Source organism: Mollisia scopiformis, assembly GCF_001500285.1.
Source record: "Mollisia scopiformis unplaced genomic scaffold LY89scaffold_19, whole genome shotgun sequence".
Taxonomy (NCBI): domain Eukaryota; kingdom Fungi; phylum Ascomycota; class Leotiomycetes; order Helotiales; family Mollisiaceae; genus Mollisia; species Mollisia scopiformis.
The window spans coordinates 287,121-307,375 of NW_017263599.1; the positions used below are offsets into that span (position 1 = coordinate 287,121).

The following is a 20,255-nucleotide window of genomic DNA, read 5'->3' on the forward strand; positions in this document are numbered from 1 at the left end:
TTTCCATGATGAATACTTCCTTTCATTACTGTATTTTTGCCATTCCTTTTGCCAATGATGGAAGAGATCATTCCATACCAGCGAAGTGCTTTTCGCCAATTTGTGGTCTCCCGAGAACGACCATATTTTGCTACGGATTCGTCCTGATCTTGCATCGTTATTTGTTAACATACAGAATTTAACTAATGAGAATTACATTTTGGGCTTGGCCAAGAGGACTCTGTTGATTGGGTACTTCGATTATGCCCTCACACTGGGAACGGCAAATTTGGACAAGTCTTTCAGCACCAGGACTGACCACAAATCGCAACAGCGAACAAAGGAACAGGAGATACCATCTGCATGAGGACATCTGAATTTAAGATACCTTTGTTCCAATAAATTTTCTCAAAACAAAGGGATTTTTTCATGATCCAAATAAATGAAAACTTTCTGGGCAAGGTCCTCAACTCGCTCGAGTCCAAAACTTCTCCTTATTTCAAGTCGGAGACTTTATATACGAGAGAATGGGGTTTCCAGCAGCGCCCCTGACATTTGGGGTTGAGTTTGAGTTCTTGATTGCAGCGATTCTGGACGAAAATGAACCACTACCAAATCTGGCTCCCAGATCAAAAACACTTCGATTCCAAATTGATCAGGAGGATATTGATGCTGTAGAGCCTCTAGAAGAAAATCAATCGGAAACTTCCTCCGAGGCTGCTGATGGCTTTCAAGCTCACGCCAAGGAAATCGCTACCCGGGCCGTTCGCCGTCATGTTGTCGAGCTTCTCCAGAATAGTGGCTTTCCCACGGCTCTGAGCACAGCATTTGCGGTAACTGACATCAAAAGATGGGCAGTCACTTATGATACGTCTGTCACCATTCCCGAACCAGAAAGAGAAGGATACGAATGGGTAGACATAGAAGTTGTAACACCTGCATTTTCTTTCACAAATGAAAATCTGGATGCTGTTCGGAACGTTTGCGAGCTTCTGAGAAGGACGTATAAAGTCAAAGTCAATACTACCACGGGTTTACATGTTCATGTTGGAGATGGAAGCCGGAGTTTCACTTTTGAGACGGTGAGAAACCTGGTGTAAGTAAATTGAAATCCCCTATGGTGATCTCTGGGCATGAACATCATCAGACGCGGCAGTGCTAACTTTGTAAAAGTGGGTTTCTTTGGGCATTTGAGCCTCAATTGAACAGCCTGCATCCTCTACATCGAGTAGATAACCTTTATGGAATCTTGATGAGGAGTCACTCCGTATTTGCTGAACGCTGGTACGCAACCCACGGCGAAAGACCAAGTCCGTATCAAGGATTACTGGAATTGATGAGCTGCCCGAATATGAATGACCTGACAGCAGACGCAAGTCAAATGTTTATCCCCAAAAATGGAGCATACAACTTCTCTGGAGTCAGAGCTATTGCAAATGGGATCCAAATCGGAACTACGAAAGACGCAAAACCAACGATAGAATTTAGGCAGCACGAGGGAACTCTAAGCGGGACCAGAGCAGTCATGTGGACGAGGACTGTTGTGGGAATCCTGGAGTATATTATGCGTACTCCACAAGAAGAATTGATGGATCTGATGGTCACCAGCTGTAAGCATGAATTATGGGAGAAAACTGGCGACCAGCGTAGGGGCGAATTTCTAGCGGATGGCCAGAAAGAATTCAATATGGGTCCTATCCCTGCTGAGAGTAGCTTTACAATTATTGATCTTCTCAGAAGGATTGGCTTGGACGACTGCGCAGATTATTACGATGGAAAGGTGTTAAAACACGACATGATGCCTGACCTCGCACCAAGGTCAATGGTCACGGTTGAGGACGGAACATCCGAGGGAAATCGTATGGAAGTCAGTTACTTGCCGACTCTGCTAGCAACTTGGGCGTATACAAGGCTTCCCGACTACACCGAGGAGTATATAGCAGCGGCAGCGAAGAGAAAAGAATGGGAGGATGCCGTGCGGTCTGATGACCTGAATATGCGACTGGATCCAAATCATGTGCCCATGGACCGAGACAGTGCTTATTGGCCAGCTCACACAATGACGATAATCAGACCTGAAGATGAATCATCGGGCGAGGAATAAGAAAAAACCTATAATTTCTTTGTTGTCTGATCTTTGTCAAATTTTCTGGCTTGTACAATTCCGGCGATTTTCGATTTTTCACTCAAAGCATCTTTCCCTTGACATCTGCTTACTCGAAGACCATGGCTTGAAACCCATTTAACTGGGGCACGAGAGACCTAATCTATGTCTTATACACTTCAATCTCCTCAATATATACCATTTATTACTTTACAGATCAAAACCTCAGCCGTCCAAACGGCAACAACTCATCACTATCCCCAGAAGTCCAAAGGAAACTGTCGTCATAATAAGACTCCATCTAGGAAACCATACTACAAGGCACATCAGACTGTGTGCGTCGCGAGTGGCAACGAAAAAGCCCATCTAAAAACGGAAGATTGTGGAATCTATAAGCGTCGTTGAAGACTGCTCTCAGCCTTGAGTATAATTGAAAAGTTGAGAAATATTGGAGGAATGCTGTGGCTGTTGATTGTCATGAACTTGGGATTAGTAGAAGATTTATTATCAATATTGTTGTGTTACATGATCCTAATTACCACTAAAAGGGTAATTTGAGCTCGAATTATTCCGAACCGTCCTATTGAAACAATAGCCCATGATGCTTTCTATTTTCTGATCACCATTCAATCTTGCAACAACACTACTTGCACGGCATCTATCCAACAGCCCAAAGTCCAATCTATAGCTATGGTTCCAGGGCGGAATTCCTGACAAGCTCGCCAAGGCTTGCAGCCCCCAAGTATGCGTCCCAATCCCGAATCAGCTTTCTATACCTGTCCCAATCTTGACTAGTAGAATTCGTGTCGTGCAAATGCCCAAATTCTCCTCAGCCACTTGCCTCTCAAGTGTGCATCATCCCTCCAACGCGGAAGCTGTCTACAAAAAACCTCTTCTACTCGCTCCTTGATGGTCTGTTGACCGTCGTTGAGCTCCCCAACATCAGTCACATCCACATCTTCAACGCGCACTTCAGGAGCCCAAAGCCAAACAGGAGGCTTCCTTCCTATGATCTCTGGTACTGATATCGCATCATCCCAGTCGACTACACCAGTCACTTTCCAGACACCGTCTGTCTTGTCGACTAATATATTCTGAGAGGAAAGATCCCAATGTGTCAGTCTCGGTGTGATTGTCTCGTTTGACAGAAGACCATTGGACTCCATCTCGCTAAGCATCAAGTGTAATCGATCCCAATATCCCACTAGTTCTTCGTCACCAGCATCTCCCACACCATGGCTCTTGAACATAGCGCGTAGTAGCTCTGGCAGGGTTTTAAGAGAGGTCGTCGGCATATCTTTTGTGAGGTCTTGACGGTATCCTTGGACTCCAATATTTCTGTTGAGTATCTGCGACAGATCATGGGCAGAATCAGGCATCGGAGACTCTTGAACCAATCTTCCAAATGCTGACAGTTCAATTGATTCAATCTTCACAATAAGTTCTGCCACTTGCTCCGCAATTTCGATCTTCTCCTCAATATCCAAGCCCTCGTATATAGCTTCAACACAGCTTCCTGGTATCCTCGACTGAATCACATACTGTGACAGAATAGCATTCTCGGTCGTATAATCGTACGCCAACACATTTGCAACCGGCAGGTAAGCAGTCAGATGAAGTAATATAGCAACTTGATCTTTGATGCTTTGGCGTTCTCGGGCTTCGAGTGGTTCCCGAGGTATATGAAGGATGTATTCCGAAGGTACAGATTTCGAGCTGAAGGAAAGACCAATGACACGATTGAAACATCCGCCTTGCATGCGCGTGATCGATGAAGGAGCACCGAGATTGAGAGAGTTGCAGAGCTGAATGACTTTCAACTGGTATGTATCAAAACACTCCTGTCCATAGATGAGGGTTGAGGTTTCTGACGTGACGGTGGATTCGCTAGATTCACTCATGGTGGTTGCTGAAACAAGTATGTGCGTTGGGAAAAACTTGAGCACGCGACTTGAGAGTCATTGCATTCCTGATGCAAACGGAACTCACGACTTTTCTTTATGTAGCGTTGAACAAAGGAGGTGTGCCGAGAAAGGGCGCAGAAAGATGAGGCACTCAGATAAACAGTGTAAAAGGAATTTCCCAACTTTCCCATGATGGAAATCCAGATTTCACTCTCACAATAAGGGAATTTGCTTTTAGAGATTAATAGATGATGCCAACAGGCTAACTCGAGATATGCAATTGAGAGGTTAACCGACTGTGACTTCGGCATTTGTCCCCCTCAGAAACAGAACCTCCACTTCAGATCTCCTTTCTCTTCAACAAGCCCCAAATACCCAATCGTCGTAGATCTATCGAGAAATTTTTCTTCAGAAAATTAGAATCCCTTTTAAAGGTACCAATTGAAGTTTTGATCGCTCGTTTTAGCGCTCAGTATTGTGATTGTTGTTGGATATTAGAATGGACAAGGTTTTGGAGCAGATTTTTCAATTGACGCTTTTGCGATAATTAATTCCGTTGCGATGTGCAACAAAACTTTTTAATCGTGTTCACATGAACGGACTTAAGATGTTCAACGCTATGTCAGGCCTTTGGGTGAATGTTGGTGGCTTTGATGTGCTGGTCTGGAGCATTCAGTGGAAGATGGAGCAAATTGTCATACCGGTACTATTTATGGGATACCTTTAGGTTCGTATAGACTGGGACTAAAGATTGAGCCAAAAGGGATCTTACACCTTATAGATCAGAATCTACGCAAGTCTCACAATATCAAAGAGAAAAAGTGGGGATAGAAACACAAGGTGGGAAGAAGTATGACTGCACTCTCCATGTTATGGGAATTATCATACTGATTTCTATTATTCAGCTTCCACCAGTTCCAGCTAGCCACCTGCCGATTCGCATGTATCTTCAGCATCAAGGTGCTCTTTTGACTTTAAAGTCTATCCTCCATTCGTTGAAAAATGTACTTTTTCAATAGACTACACATTCGTTGCCGCATCGTGATACGGTATCGTCCCATTTTGGTAATCATAAATACTCATATTGTTCCAATTCCAAAAGAAATTCAAATGCTGCGAAACGTCCGCAGGGATTCCACAGCTTTCGGTGAAGCTCGGCAGCGTGCTGACGAAATTGGTATAATTCGACAAGGAACACGAGTAACCAGGACCGTTCTGACAGTTTTGGAGAGGGACGACGGCTTCATTGAGCACAATCCGAACGTACGTGTCTTTGAGCGCGATTGCTGTGGCATTGCAACTGAGACGTTCGAGGATGACATGTCCTTGCATCGGGACGATGTTGCCAGTTGACCACCGGTTTCCCCATGCTACACGGTCGGTGGGAAGAGATTGGGAGGGATTGAGGATACCAAGTGCTGCAATGACTGGAGTTATGTTTGTGTCATGGGCACTGCCAATTCGTCAATTTGGTTCTTGCACGGGATCTGTACAGTACTTACAAGCTCCAAAATAATGAACCATTCCTGGGGCCATCGTTGAGAAGAGTTGCTGTTGCATTAACGTAAACCTGACCAACAGCTGCCATATTGGAGTCACCAGGTCCATATCAGAAGTCAGTATCTGGTTTTCAGGTAGTTTCTGAGTGATAGTACCCATCACAGTAATAATAACTCAGATCTTGAGTGTAGCCAAAACTGGCCCACTCGTCCAACGTAAATACGTCGATCCAGTCAGAAAAGGGACGAGCGTTCAACTCGAATGCGGCCATTTCTGTCTATTGTTAGAGAATGAATTATTGAAGAAACTCAATTGGGTTACTCACGCATGAGATAGTACACATTGGAAGCACTGATGTTCACCGCCGGGTTCTGTGACATGATCCTCGCAGCCGCAACATCGAAGATTGGCAGTGAACCCGTCAAGCTATCTCAAACCGCAGTATCATTATCATGAACACAACTCGGTGTCAGACTATTAGCTGCTTGCGAATCGGCCTCGGGAATGATATTCAGCGCCACAACGCTTGAATAATTGTATCCAAAGAAACCTTCTCCTAACTTTCTGGCCGTCTCGATGACACGCTCGTAGCCGCTAGAAAAGATAGGAATATCCGAATGACCGTCCCAAAGATACCCGTAACGGGCTCCATACTCAGTTCCATGCGAATAAGCAGTCAGCAAGCCTGCGTACGGACCTGTAAATGTCTCTTGAGCGTAGTATGATGTCGAAGGAACGAAATAAGTCCAGTCATTCAAGAAAGCCAAGTCCCCCTTGAAAGTGGTGTTCGCAGCATACAATTTGTCCAATGCAGCGACCATCTCTTTACCAGTGCTTGGGTCTGGATAACGTTCTCCATGGCGAAAAAGACCAATGACTTGGTCGACCGCACAGCCAGCTGGAGGGTTACGGTCAATGCCATAAGACACTCGATCTGAGTAGGGACCATTGCCACCGTAGTGCTTCAAGATACTGTAACCATAATAGAAAGTCTATTTGAATTGTTTGTCGAGATACGCATTACGGCCATTTCCTGGAGCAGACCAGGCAAGTACGGACGGGAGAGATGAGCCGGTTGCGAAGATGGCAACAACGAGGCGTCCAAATGAAATCATCGTGGTGTTAGGAAGTTCTCGAGCTTGGTACTGAGCGAAGACTGGCCACGATGCTTGGCAAACAGCCGTTTGATATAGATTTTATGTGCCTCATCACGTTCCTGGCCAGACCAGGATACTGGGTCTGGACATATGCGGGACGATCATGACATTCTTGTTGTTAGGGGTTGACTATATCGACTTTATCTGAACTAAAGAACTACTACTACAGTGGACAGGTACCCAGTATATATAGACTTGGAATACCTTTTAGCACCTTCTTTGCTTGCTCACTGGATTTGTAAGCTCTTAAGCTTTCGGCCTTCTAGAGCTTTCTTTGCCACTCAAGTCATGTGACCTTAACTTTTATGCCTCAAGTCTCAACAATTCTGCTGGGATTCTCGGCTAGACGGCACCAGACATGAAAAAGGCTAATCATCAACTTCTCGACAAGACATTTCTGGTTGCTTGTACCTTGGAAGAGCTCCTTGATCTTAGAAAAGAAGGTATGGATACATTGTACCGCCAAGAAATTCCATTCAGGAACTGCTGCAGAGACACGTGCGAAGCGGGGCGGAAAGATGGCGGGAAGCGGAGTGGGCCAAGATCTGCAGACTCTCGCATTATTATGACTTTGGATTCTCTAGTCTCCTCGTATCAAAGCTTGCTTTAACAGAGCCTCGATGTAAACTTTGTGGTGCTACTGTGCTAAATTCAACATTTTGAGATTCTCGGGACGAAGGATGAGGGATCTGGTTCGGCGTTCACCCTTGATGATTTTTCTTCAAAATTCTCTGGCAATCTTTTGTGAAATTTCCGGAAGTTTGGCAAGTGTGCTATTAGGAAGATCTGATCAGTCGCCCCTGATCAGAATTTTGCTAGGCCTTGGTTCAGAAAACCGAACAGTTGTAGTGCAGTTCATCGTGTTGCGTGTTCAAAGTGGTTTCGGATAAATTGACATCCATACGATAAATCATATATCAAAACATCATAACCTCAACTTGAAGCATATTATCAAGGACTTAGGTAACACCGGTCGCATCATTTTTTCCCACAGTATTCCCCTCTACGGCTCTCGAAAATCTTGCTGTCGAAGCGAGAATCAGATCCAGGGAGATAATTCAGTCCATAACACTCAATATTTACTAGAAGTGCTTGTTCTTACACTGCAGCTAATCCAACCCATCAGTCTCTTCATGCAATATAATTGTTGTGATCGTTCCAAGATAAGTATTGCCGAGACAATGCCCCAGCATATAAGCGAACCCCTAAGTTTAGCGAGCGTCATCCTTTTCTCACTCGCAATGCACAGACTTTTCCAGTATAGAAGTCCAACTTGTAATTTGATTGTATTGCAATAATTGCAATAAAGAAAAGCCGTTCTATTTCTGTCCATGCAGAAAAAATCCAAGGCTCGGAGCTGTCCTCCGATTAACACGCTAAGTCTATACCTCCTCACATCCTATTTACTAATTTCAATGACTTGTTTATACAGAGGACAAGAACACTCGGGCTCAACGAATGATTTGAATTTGCTATAGAGCACTAATCAATTGTTAATAGCATTATTATTTGTCATGAAAAAATACAATTCCGGCGAAGGGTAAGTCCGGGTCAAGTGGGATGACTGCGGCGTACAAAAACGATTTGCCATCCTCCCAAGACTTCCTCCCAATAAATTACATAAAAAGGGCTGGATAGTTGTTTCCATTTCTTTTGACAATTTGTATCGTACCGAACGTCCTGGATTTGGCATTTGCTTCTAGATTCCATTGTCGGAGAAGCTAATGTTCGAGGATTAGACTTACCAGAACTGAGACCTGGAAGGAGATTGAGAACATTCGAGTTCCGTCTTACCTCGCGACTGGTGGTGATGTAACAACTTCTTTGTCTTTGTAAAGGTCGTCAAACCCCTGGATCAGGCCTGCTCGATTGTTAAGGCTTTCGGTCGTCTCTCTTCGAAATGCCTTTGTTGGATCAATAACGCCAGAATGAGAATGTGCATCGACGGAGGCTCGGAGCTAGACTATTCCAGCAACTATGGATATGAAACGCCCATGTAATTTCTTGTTACCAGAACAAACACAACAAGATTGTTGAACAATGATATAAAAGACTTCGTTCGCCAGAAGTTTGCTTCCGATTAATACTTTCAATTCATTCTTTCTGCATTGCAATCACTACATTCATATCAGACGTCTAATAACCTCCAAACTCCGATCCACTCAAAACAGCCATTTCCGAGAACATGTCAAGCGAAGAAGCCAATAAACCGCTGCACCTCCCCGAGATTCACACAGAACGAATTGCACACGCACAAAATATTATCGATCAGCATAACAGAGACGCAGCGAGTTGGACCCATCGAATCGCAATGAACTTAATGCCGACCTGGTTCAAGGCGTTCTCAACATCAGCACGAGATTATTTGGCTTTGACGCTATACCTAGCCAAATGCTTGCTCAAGATTGTCGCTTTGGATTATTGTCTCCTTGTATTCGCACATGTTTTCTTACTCCCTGGTGCTGAGCCTGGAGTGGTGCAGCTGAGTGCGAAGGACATTGTCCCAACAATCACCCAACTTGACAAGCTCTACGTTGAAGGATCCTTGATGATCCTGCCATTTCAACTTGAGCTTGTTGCAGATAATCTTACACGGCACGAGACTTATATCATCAACAGCGATCTGCCTCAGCGAATTTGCCTATCTAATCAAGTAAGGATTATCAAGGATAACACTCGAGATGCAGCAGACACAGTTGATGACTGGGTCTCTGGCGTTCTGTAATTCAACAGGGACGTGGCCATTGATATGCAAAGTGTTAAGTTTGATCTTCAAGAACTTGCTAGTTGGAAAGTTGGGTTCTTCGAACTTTTCAACTCGCAGGCGACCACATCTCAAGTTCATAAAGAGAACGCTAAGATATGGATTGGGTTTTTTGAACGCCTCGACAACAAAGCACAAGAGCTTCAAATCTTATCCCATATCGCACACGCCCAACTTCGAACTCTTCAGGAGTGTCTTCACAAAATGAGACGAGCTATCGCTAATGAGCTTCAACAAACTGGCAGACTCAAGGGGCATGCTATGTCTGGCGAGAATTCATTCGAGTCAGCTAAAGCTATAGAAAGGATAACTAAACTACATGAGCAAGACAGGGTCCTTCGGTTCTTATCAACCATTCAGGTAGACGCCGAGATTGTTTTCAGTGCCGCTGAAAAGCCTCTGAAGCAGGTTCGAACAGGTATCAGCAGTTTCAAAGCCTTATTCGAGGAACCAGCCTCTCACCTGCTACGTCGCATTGGAGCTTCTATGCACCCACTCAATAAGAAGTTGAACAGCCAAATTAGCGCAATTCTGGAGCAAAACAGAGCTCTAATCAAAATGCAAGCCAAGCAAGAAAAAATATTTGAAGATCACATTAGGATCATGAATATTGAAGGGGAGAAGTATGCACATGCTTCAAATGCAAACTTTCCGAGATCAAAGGCCTTCGACTACTCCTCTCACCATGCTAATTCGGATTCTTCCGGCGAAGGTTTATCTGATTCGGCAGGGAAAGAAGAGCCTCCCACTTCCGACAGTGGCTTCGACTTTGAAGAAGCAAGTAAGTGGGTCGGGTTCGGTACGCAGTGTCTGACTGGAATTGGAGCACTGGCAAGTCTAATTGGCTTCAGACGATTGTATGGGGTGTGGGACGTGTATCACAGATTCTGAGAATCGCTTTCCAAGGCTTGGCTAAGCGGTGTCTGATATGAACATGGGGTGGAGGCGCTGTGTTTGTTGGCTCTTGGATTTGCCTAGACCAGCAACAGAGTTTATCGGTGTACATGTTTTTGTTTCCATTGTTCACCTTATGAAGTTCGAGTATGTAGCCTGGGCTACGAAGCTTCGATATCCTACAATCACCTCTTCCTAGAGCATCCATATGTGTTATGAATCAAGCGTTTACCGCTGGATTTAGCAGTTGGAAGAGTGAATATCTTCATTTGCCCATGCACCTTTCATTCAAGTGAATCCATGCACCTCGCGAGAGCGCCTCAAAAGTTATCTGATATTATTCATCGCCCGCGCTTCCCGTGTTTCTCTGAATGTCGAGAATACAATTGATGGCATCAATCATGTTCCTGCAGGGGAAAGACTTCCAGCAAGTCAGGTATATTACAACCGAATACGGTTAGAGCGTAACGCTCAATGCTGTCCAATAGCCTTCAGCTGATCCTCGCTACAGCTGAACAGGGTTAGAACGTAACGCTGAGGCTTACTCTATGTACAGCATCCCTACTCAAAGCGAAAGTAGATCGGAGACGGTATAGATATATAACGAGCCTCTCAGCTGTTCTGGAAGTTGATTCGAAACAAGTTTCGCTGTCGCAAATCTGCAGTTTTCCGAATCTATCAATTCCAGCAAAGGTTTCCGTTAAATCAAAACAAAACAAAGCACACGATGACTTCAACAAAGTTGACCATTGCTTGCTTTGGCGCGACAGGTGGTTGTGTAGGCACACTTCTGGCATGTGCACTTGAAGCAGGATATCACTGCACAGCTCGTACGTCCCCCATCTCTTCCAACTACAATACCTTGACTTACAAAGTTCCACTCCAGTTGCACGAACACCAGAGAAACTCCGTAACCTCCTACTCACAGAGCACAACATACCCTCAAGCACCATCGAGAAATACCTAACCATCCATCAAGGGGACGTCAAAGACCCAACTGCCATCTCAAAAGTACTCATCAATCCGACCAACCCAGAACTTCTCGTCGACGTGATCGCAAGTGGGGTCGGCGCTTACCCAACTTTTCAATGGAGTATCAAAACACCATTTCCCCTGACTGATCCTCAAATCTGTGAAACGGCAATTAGAGCAATCTACACCGCGCTCTCGAATCTCTCTTCGTCGTCCAAGCCTCCTATCACAGTCGATAGCACAGGCCAGAAACCGCTTTTGATAGCTATAAGTACTGCTGGTTGTGGCAAAAAGAGGGGTATTCCATTGCCTATCTATCTGCCATATCATTACCTGCTTTCAAGTTCTTTGGCGGACAAGAAACGGATGGAGGAGGTTGTTTTCCAGGATAAAGGCAAGCATGTGCGAGATTTTGTCATTATGCGGCCGTTGATTCTGACGGATGGAAAGGCGCGAGGTGATGGTGGCTTGAGGGTTGGTTGGGAATGGGGCATCAAAGGAGGAGACGGCAGGATTCAGGAGAAGGGTCCTGAGATTGGGTATTATATTAGTCGAAAGGATGTTGGGATTTGGACTTTTGAGAAAGTTATCTGTCAGGGCGGATGGGAGGGGAAGTGTGTGTACTTGACATACTAATCAAACCCTTGGACTCCATCAGTAGAGTATCATCGAATTTGAACTCCTTTGGTAACACCGTACCCGCTCCACCTGTCTTCTCATATGTCCACACTTAGCCTGTCTTCTCCGCGCACCTCTCTCCAGTGATTTGTTGACTCGATCACGTTCTCACATCCATTGAGCAAAAAGCCCCACTTCCTCACAAAGCCCTCCGTTATTTCCCATCCGGATACACACCAAGGCTCTCCCCACACTAGACATCCGCGTCGCTCTACATCATCGAAACCCTCATACAAAGACTGACCAAGGTCGTAGCAGAGATCATTACTATCATATTGCCCGGCCATGAGGATCAGATTATCTCTCATTGCTGGAACAGGAATTGCACTAATCCAAAATGGGTGAGGTGTAAATTTTTGTAAAGGAGTTGGTTGTAGATCTGGGGGTATCTCTTCTGGTGGGATGGTCTCCAGATTGGGAACACCGAAGGCACGAGTGCATGGAGTAGGGAGGCAATATAGGAGCGATAATATCGACATGTTGAATATCATAGCGCGCACAACATTGAACTGGACTAGAGTGATCAGACAATGGTCTGGTGCGAGTGGGAAAATAATTGTAGGTGTGGATTGGTCGCAAGTGGCGTTTGTCGTATATGGTAACATCGATGATATAAGTCTGCCTATCTTTGGCTTCGGGTCTTTTACAAAGTGCTTAAGAGTTCGAGGTGTGGGGACAATTTGGTGATCGGTGCTTGAAGAAGGTGTTCTTCTTGCCGCAATATCACCCTGGCTGGTGGCAATCAGCATACCATTGACCCCGCCAAGGAGTGTCGGTAACGGTCGTCGCTTGTTTTGGACCACTAGCTCTCTTCCTGTCACCTAGCTTTTGGTCAGTTAACACATTTACGGGATTGAGGAGGTAGGCACAGATTGTTCTAAAGTCCATTGTAGAGATAAGTAAGCAAGATACTTACGCCAAGCCCTCTGGCGATCGCGATTCTGCCGTTTTCTCCTTTCCACTGCACTCTGTATAACACTCCGGTTATCCTCCATAACAAAAACTGAAGGTAGATGGATCGATGACTCCTGAGGTGTTCTTATGCTTGGTTCATTATTCTCTGGCAAATTAAAATCATGGAAAGATGTGAGAAGTAGTGAGATGGAAAGGTGGGTCTGCTGTGTAAGCGAAGTTCTGGCGGCGCTGACCTCCGATTGGCGGGGTACTTACGGTAATGTTCCTTTGACAGCGAAAGGTTGACTACGTTCTCTAAAAATCCTTCTCCTTCTTTAAAAAAACCAAATTTACCAGACCAGTCCCAGTCTAGGTCAAACATGATCTGTATTCAGTTGCACTATTGTCTTACTTTAGTACGAATAAAGCGAGTCCAAGGTTCAAGCGCGCTTGATTCTCAAAGCTCTTGGTCGTCTTGTGTTGTCGTCTGCTATTTCATATATCAAATTGTGGCCCAGAACTGTGCTATCGCCTGTGGCAAAGGATCCGAGAACGATAACGATGCTCAGTATCAATGAGATCCAATGAATTATAGTGCTGAAGAAGAGGTCAAAAGAACCAAATCCACAACAGCAAGAACCGTCGCTGAATTTCCCGAAAGCCTTAAAGATCAAGTTGCCACTATGCTTGAAAAGAAGGACGGGATTACTAAGCTACAATTGGAAACAGTCCATCTTTTCGATCTGCTGTTGAAGTGTATGAATATACAGTAATTACATCCTTGATGCAGCAAGAAGCCAATTGATCCTCTTTATTTCGCTGTCTAGCGAGGATTTTTTTCATGAATAAGGGTTTTATGAGTAATTAAAGCTGGTTTAAATCTATGAAATGACTATCTGAAATTATAGAATTCGTCACAACAACTATCGTAGACCGTAACATGTTGGAGACCGCTGAAGTCGATCTCGAGGGTAACTTTCCTAGCGACCTTTGAACTTCGAGACAAAGCAACAAAGCTATTGTGTACTCTTTTGGTCCAGCTCCAGGGAATCTTCAAGGCTTCCAAGGACACAGACGTTGTTCTCCATTGAACTGAGGACAAAGTAACAAGACAAAGCATAGTGCTCAACCTTGAATAATCTCGTACTAGACCCAGTATCTTGAAAGCTCATGCGGGATGGCTTCTTGATTAGAAAATTGGCACACCAGTGCGTTAGTAGAAGAAAGGAACAAGGAAACAGTGCATGAATATCATGCATAAAAGCGTGGACTTCCACCATAACTGAGCACAAATCATACACAATCACAAACACAATCAGCACATAACAAGCACCAAAAAGCAACTTACCGCAAATACAGCTATAGAAAGCCACTTTTACCTACCTACTACCAACAAACAACCACAAACATGTCTACCTCTTACTCCTACGCTCAACTCTCCGCAGAAAACCTGGACGTCATCTCCACATACATCGCACGAGTCCGACCAGCCGTCTGTCAGAGAGTAGATTGTCCCCAGTGTGAAGCTGGAGAGGACCACGCGCCAACACCAAGACTCACTCTCATCGAGCTGGCGACATCGTACTCCATGGTAAAGAGGCTTTGGAGCTATTCGAACAAGAAATCTTGGACATCCCACAACAAGAGCGTGAGGACTCCGAAAACGTCGAAGTCCTCGTGGCCGATACTGTGCTCATCATCAATCGTCGACTCGACGATCTGGAAGAGGAGCAGGGATACGCTAATGACGCGCTACGGCGCATCGAGGACGTAGCGCCCCAATACCTCGCACGCGAAATGGGCATCCGAAGGGCTCATGACGACGCTACTAGGGTGCGCCAGGAGATAAAAGTTCAGACCATAGAATTCCTTGTGAGGTTAAGTGCCGCTTACGTAGCCTGGTTACCTGAACATCGTTTCCGCGAAGGACAAGCGTTGGCGGAAGTAAGTGCTAGGTAGGATCTTGCACGTCGAGCTATCGTTGAGGCTAAAAAGCAGATCAACGAGAATTTGGAATGGTATGAAGCCCAGCAAACACAACTGTTAGGAGAGAACGCTCTTGACTAAGCCTGATGTACCAAGACTGCTAAAAGAAGACAACAAGTAAAGTACCGTCCCACCTGATATTACTAACCCATCTCGTCGCTCAAGACTAGACTTGAGCGAGAATACATAGAATCCGCAGCGATGACTCCTAAAAGGGTTACGCTGTAAGGATCGAAACAATGGAACACTCTTATATAAAATCGCATTTGAATTCCTTCATGCGCATAGTGAATTATGTACTCTCCAAGTGAGCTCAAACTTATCGCTTTTTCTTGCATCACTCCGACCTAAAGAAAGAAATAATTCAAGCACACATGCAACTTGAGTTGACTCTTTCTCTTTCCCTTTGAAGTCTCAATGCAAACGCCCGAATCTTTCACTTGATTCCAAGCATAAACCAATGATGAGGACGTCTTGTCGAGGTGGTAATGCACAGAGTAAATTCGAGGACCCGAGAGCCTCACTCCCTTCTTCGCTAGTCCCCTCTCTCTCGACCCTCTATCCTCCCACCAGTAATCAAACGGTGACACCGCACAACATCCGCACATGCGTAATACACAAGCCCAATCTACCAATGACAAGCAATGCCTCAAAGCGGTACGACAACACTAGCGTCGGCCGCCCATCCTTCGCAACCTCAGCCTCTCAGCACTCACCTGTCACGTGCACCACTCCCCTTACCGTGGCCAGCTTACCGATGATCTATTTTGATCTCGCTGAGATCATCGTCAGCTGCTGCTTGCATACAAAAACTTGATTCTTTCTTGCAAGTTCGATTCATGTAATAACTAACGAACTTTCGGCAAGTCAAAATAGACAACAGGCCAACATTGGAAAATGCGCCGCAATCTCCTCGTCACGGGAGCGACTGGGAAGCAGGGGCAGGCGTTGATTCGTGCTTTGCTACAGTCAGCAGAAGAGTTTCAAATCTACGCGCTCACGCGCAAGATCTCGTCTCCGATAGCGCAGAATCTTGCTTCGATAGGAGACAGCGTTACTGTTGTGGAAGGAGATCTTGATGATACAGATTCGATAGTGAAGATCTTCGAAAAAGTGAGGGGGTATGGTGGGATGTGGGGGGTGTTTGCCGTGTTGGCGTTTCCGGGGCTGGGGAATAATGCTGATGGGGAGGAGAGGCAGGGGAAGGTAGGTCATGTCGCTGATGATATGAGGAGAAGAGAGCTGATAATGTGGAATAGTTGCTAGCGGATATTGCGTTTCATTATCGGGTCCATTCGTTTGTTTATTCAAGCTCTTTTCGGGCAGGCGAGAAGTACGAGGCTGAATTGATGTTGTCTGGGAGAGCCAAAGCGAATATAGAGTTGCGGTGCATGGAATTGGGACAAAGAGGTTTTCCTTGGACGTAAGTCTTTTGTTTATGAACAATAGAACAAGGGTGACTAAAAGACTGACATGTGACAGCATAATACGACCTGGATTCTTCATGGAGAATTTCAACGACTTCATTGGATCCATTTCGGCATCTGTTTTGAAGAAGGGACTGAAAGATGACACAGAAGTGGGGTTTATTGCATGTGCCATGTCCTGTTGGTGTAAGTAATGAGAACTGATGGTTTTGCAGGCTTCAGATGATATTGGAAAAGTAGCAGCTGGTGTCTTCCGAGTCAGTGCTCTCCAAGTAGAACTTCCCAGAACTTTATGAGCTGACTGCGAGCAGAATCACGAGAAATTTCGCCATAGAATCCTTGCTGTGGTGGGAGAGTTTGCAACCATGAACCAGGTGTACGAATCACATAAACTGGCAACCGGAAAGCCTATGCCAGCAGTTCCATCTGGCTTTGGATGGCTAATTCTCAAGATGAACAAGGCAACTCAAGAATTGTATATCTCTTCCCCGTAAGTCTTGAAGCTGAGCGACTTGCTGACAGCGACTATTGTAGAATTGAGCATTGTGAGAAGAGTTACCACGCAAGAATGTGGGGAGAATATCCCACTTGGGAGTCAGAATGGCAAGCAGCAAAGGAGGCTGGTAAGATGAAGACGTGCTATGAATGGTTCGGGGACAGGTCTAAAGATGAAGGAAGAGATGCAGACTGGAATAAAGTGTCGGTCGGGAAGTTGATGGTTGGTCGGTCGTGACGCGCAACGGGTTTAGAAAGCGCATACACTTATTCCATACCTCCAGTGTACCACCATAGACATTGATTTGTCCCATCGGCTTTTCAATAATAATGCTTGAGAAACGCTTAAGAATGACCCCAAGGATAAGTCTGTGACCTTTGAAATATGATATACTGGGATATACACTTAGCTCAAAGGTTGCTCCTTCATGTAGGAGTGGTAGTTGTCCAATGGTGCATCGTCTTTCACCTTCTCCCAAATATCACTCGCTCTCTTTGCAATCTTCTCGTCGAGGGGTCCATCGTCCACTGCTTTTAAAGTCTCCTCCAATTGTGCCGATTTAGACGCGCCGACAATGACAGCATCTCCATACTCAGCTTTGAGAGCACTGTGATATGTAATCCATCTGTATGCTAAGGCCGCCTTGCTAATACCAGCATCTTTCGCTATCTCGGCCCACTCGTCCACGGCCTGGTACAATGTTTCCTTGCCGTACATAGTTGTATACATATCGGCAATGGGATTACCGGATCCCCATCGTCCTGCATCATCCTTGACTCGCAATTGTGCCGTATTCTTGACCAAAAAGCCGCCCGCGATCGGACTATATGCGTAGAAGCTGATCTTCAATTTATGGAGGAGGGGGAAAAGGTCGGTTTCGATGTGTCGGGATACTGCATTGTAATTGCCCTGGAAAACGCTTGGGAGGACTGAACCAGCTTTGGATTGAATATCGTATATCTTCTGCACATCCTCGGGAAGAAAATTCGATAGACCGAACTGTCTGATTAGCATGTCGGTTCAATTGGAGGAAAAGAAGCACTTACTCTTTTGAACTTGCCCGCAGAGTAAAGCTCGCGAACAGCAACCAATGTCTCCTCGACCGGTGTAGTTGGGTCAGGAGCGTGCAGATATAAGAGATCAACACTGTCGACTCCCAACCTCTCCAAACTGGTTTTCATCCCATCCAAAACTGTTTCCTGGGTCAATTTGGATCCGAGGGGAGCTTTCGTTTGCAAAATGAATTCCTTGGTTGCACCAAGCTTGTTGAGTGTCTCTTCGCTGCCTGGCTACCTGTCTGTCAGTACAAGCCATCGTTGGGGTAGGACCGACAAACATAAACATATGCAGTATCAAGCTCCTTAACGCCATGCTTCTCGCAGATCTGCAGCATTGCTTTCCCCTCCTCTAAGGATAGCCTAGCTATTGCAGCTGTACCAAAAACGATCTTTGCTCCTGATTTCGCCATCTTTGTATTTGTCCCTGAGGTCAATTGCTTCTTCGTAGAGATGAAGACAAGAAGGAAAGCTTCTATACTTATGAACGAAGTCACTAGGGAGGTTTGCTGACTTACCTACTTGCATCTACTCATTCGTGAATGACGCCTTTCAACGGGAACATTGTCCCGAACCCCTCTTTAATGGGCAAAGCGGCCGCTGGATTATCAATCCACGGTCGCATTCCCGCACGGTAGTTGTTGTCCCTCGAAAATTTACAAAATCCGATTGATTCGTGAATCTGTGATCTTTGTGTTCTTCAGATGTGTCGGGCGTTAGAAGAAGCTATGGCCATTGTCAATCAGCTCTAGCGCTAGTGCTGATTTGATCGCCGTCGTTTTGCAGATGTGATGCTTGATGCTTCTGCACTCGTGTTTCGTTTGTCGTATACGTCCCATAAGCATAGGGAGAATCAAGTTCTTGTCCAAAATACCAGTATGAAAAAAAGATGCGGGCCCTAGAATGCACATTCCCAAGACCACGAAGAACGTTCAATCACTGATCAACATTTTTCTCATGCATACCAATATCTTGTCAATGTCAAAGACGAAAATCATGATTCAATCCCAGTAGTATTGATATGAGGTTTGCTGCCATAGTCCTCTGGTCCCATCAGCTTCTCACTGATGCATTGTCCTCAATTTTTGTTCTGCAGTAGCCTTTCAAATTTCCTCCACAGAGTTACTCCTCCTCGATCAAGAAACGCAGTAGATCCTCCGCCCAAGGAGCTTGTTGGCATCTGCAGGTTGGACGGTACAGTTGGTAGCTCTTCTGCGTCCACTAACAGCTCTCCGTGAATTGTCCATCTAGCTGTAGGTGGTTACAGTTGCAGAAGTCCATCCTGTGATTTGTCAAAACTACAATGAGAGCTGCATATGTTGCGGGTTCGAGGCCAAGCAGTCTCTCGCCCGGCATGGCGAACTTGTTGAAAGCCTTCTTCCAGTACGTGGAGCACTCGAAGTGCAGTTTGTAGAGTAAACTAGACTTCTTGCAATGAGTAAATACTCTCCTGTAGTTCTCTGCTAGGTTGACGTCTTCTTCTTGCGAGGGGATGGTGTGAATAATCTCGACCATAGCGACGTTGTCAAAGCGATGACTGCCAAGACGCTCTGCCAAACTGTATCCGCAGATATGTATCAGACGCTTACATGGTGGACATGGCTGTCTCTTGTCGGTCTGTGTGCCGCTCTCCAGAAGGTTGATGAGCTATGTTTGGTGGAAATGTGGGGTTGGGAAATATGTTCAATGAACAGATAAAATTGAAATCTCTCGACAAAAGCGGAGCACGTTTGTCGTCTTAAAAGTCGGGTCTTTTGCTGGGTGATTGAGTATATAGTTTGTTTTTTACCTTCGAAGTTAGAGTAAACAACTCTTCTCGTGTACCTCATCCCCACAACAGCACAATACAAAGACTATTTGCGCGTTCTACTCCCCAATGAGGACAAGCTACCGTCGTCTATCTCAATATACAAACAACTACGCTGCCCGAACCTTCAAAAGCCAAGATGTGTAACAATACGATGACCATCTACGACTGTGGTCACCCCCTCTACTCGAAATCCCACTGCAACCTCCTCCATCAACTTCGCCTTCAGCGCTCCTTCAACTGCCCAAGCTTCCGCCGCGATTCACAAAGACGGCCTGGGTCCTGTGATACTGGCAACTGCGCTCGAGCTCAGCTTTACAATGACAGATGCTGCCCATCTTGTGGCAATCGAGGCTCGCGGTCTAACCCTGGTCCGAATCATCGCAACGGCGAGTCGTCATACCGTCACGAAGCTTGCACCAGATGCCGCCAAGCCGACAGCAATGGTCGATATGGATACGAGCACGGGACGTATGGTAATCCTCCTGGGCAACGTTATTGCTTTGGCTGTGAGCAACGCCACGAGTCTATGAGGCACCATCATCATGCGCATAATCATTGTGGTAAAAATGCCTATGGATACAACTATAGAGGATACGAGAATCATGAGGCACAAGGCAGCGTTTGCCGGTGCGAGG

The 20,255-nt window shown here is 45.5% G+C and overlaps 9 protein-coding genes across 9 annotated transcripts; 5 read left to right on the top strand and 4 right to left on the bottom strand.

Annotated features, from left to right (window-relative positions):
* Positions 1 to 506: 506 nt before the first annotated feature.
* Positions 507 to 2,083, top strand: LY89DRAFT_753820 (uncharacterized protein; the record flags this gene model as incomplete). Its single annotated transcript, XM_018221295.1, has 2 exons — positions 507 to 1,075; positions 1,153 to 2,083. 2 exons carry the CDS (start codon positions 507 to 509, stop codon positions 2,081 to 2,083), a joined length of 1,500 nt encoding a protein of 499 aa, XP_018067602.1.
* Positions 2,084 to 2,874: 791 nt separating this feature from the next.
* LY89DRAFT_721299 (uncharacterized protein) lies at positions 2,875 to 3,984 on the bottom strand (the record flags this gene model as incomplete). Its single annotated transcript, XM_018218629.1, has 1 exon — positions 2,875 to 3,984. One exon carries the CDS (start codon positions 3,982 to 3,984, stop codon positions 2,875 to 2,877), a length of 1,110 nt encoding a protein of 369 aa, XP_018067603.1.
* Positions 3,985 to 4,643: 659 nt separating this feature from the next.
* On the bottom strand, positions 4,644 to 6,602 carry LY89DRAFT_753827 (acid phosphatase; the record flags this gene model as incomplete). Its single annotated transcript, XM_018221296.1, has 6 exons — positions 4,644 to 5,440; positions 5,490 to 5,568; positions 5,650 to 5,760; positions 5,813 to 5,917; positions 5,948 to 6,479; positions 6,543 to 6,602. The coding sequence occupies 6 exons, from the start codon at positions 6,600 to 6,602 to the stop codon at positions 5,008 to 5,010; spliced, it is 1,320 nt and encodes a 439-aa protein (XP_018067604.1). The 3' UTR covers positions 4,644 to 5,007.
* Positions 6,603 to 8,829: 2,227 nt separating this feature from the next.
* On the top strand, positions 8,830 to 10,299 carry LY89DRAFT_737229 (uncharacterized protein; the record flags this gene model as incomplete). Its single annotated transcript, XM_018220231.1, has 2 exons — positions 8,830 to 9,365; positions 9,402 to 10,299. The coding sequence occupies 2 exons, from the start codon at positions 8,830 to 8,832 to the stop codon at positions 10,297 to 10,299; spliced, it is 1,434 nt and encodes a 477-aa protein (XP_018067605.1).
* A 479-nt stretch (positions 10,300 to 10,778) lies between these two features.
* LY89DRAFT_721301 (uncharacterized protein) lies at positions 10,779 to 11,910 on the top strand (the record flags this gene model as incomplete). Its single annotated transcript, XM_018218630.1, has 2 exons — positions 10,779 to 11,132; positions 11,189 to 11,910. Exons 1-2 carry the CDS (start codon positions 11,030 to 11,032, stop codon positions 11,908 to 11,910), a joined length of 825 nt encoding a protein of 274 aa, XP_018067606.1. The 5' UTR covers positions 10,779 to 11,029.
* A 40-nt stretch (positions 11,911 to 11,950) lies between these two features.
* Positions 11,951 to 12,936, bottom strand: LY89DRAFT_155397 (uncharacterized protein). Its single transcript, XM_018205446.1, has 2 exons — positions 12,869 to 12,936; positions 11,951 to 12,777 (listed from the first exon to the last, which is right to left on the bottom strand). The coding sequence occupies exon 2, from the start codon at positions 12,699 to 12,701 to the stop codon at positions 11,991 to 11,993; it is 711 nt and encodes a 236-aa protein (XP_018067607.1). The 5' UTR covers positions 12,702 to 12,777; positions 12,869 to 12,936; the 3' UTR covers positions 11,951 to 11,990.
* Positions 12,937 to 14,254: 1,318 nt separating this feature from the next.
* On the top strand, positions 14,255 to 14,913 carry LY89DRAFT_737232 (uncharacterized protein; the record flags this gene model as incomplete). Its single annotated transcript, XM_018220232.1, has 3 exons — positions 14,255 to 14,366; positions 14,417 to 14,790; positions 14,842 to 14,913. The coding sequence occupies 3 exons, from the start codon at positions 14,255 to 14,257 to the stop codon at positions 14,911 to 14,913; spliced, it is 558 nt and encodes a 185-aa protein (XP_018067608.1).
* An 816-nt stretch (positions 14,914 to 15,729) lies between these two features.
* Positions 15,730 to 16,992, top strand: LY89DRAFT_699154 (NAD(P)-binding protein; the record flags this gene model as incomplete). Its single annotated transcript, XM_018217035.1, has 6 exons — positions 15,730 to 16,038; positions 16,092 to 16,255; positions 16,315 to 16,411; positions 16,475 to 16,516; positions 16,571 to 16,734; positions 16,794 to 16,992. 6 exons carry the CDS (start codon positions 15,730 to 15,732, stop codon positions 16,990 to 16,992), a joined length of 975 nt encoding a protein of 324 aa, XP_018067609.1.
* Positions 16,993 to 17,160: 168 nt separating this feature from the next.
* LY89DRAFT_737234 (Aldo/keto reductase) lies at positions 17,161 to 18,223 on the bottom strand (the record flags this gene model as incomplete). Its single annotated transcript, XM_018220233.1, has 3 exons — positions 17,161 to 17,754; positions 17,802 to 18,044; positions 18,092 to 18,223. The coding sequence occupies 3 exons, from the start codon at positions 18,221 to 18,223 to the stop codon at positions 17,161 to 17,163; spliced, it is 969 nt and encodes a 322-aa protein (XP_018067610.1).
* Between the last annotated feature and the right edge of the window lie 2,032 nt (positions 18,224 to 20,255).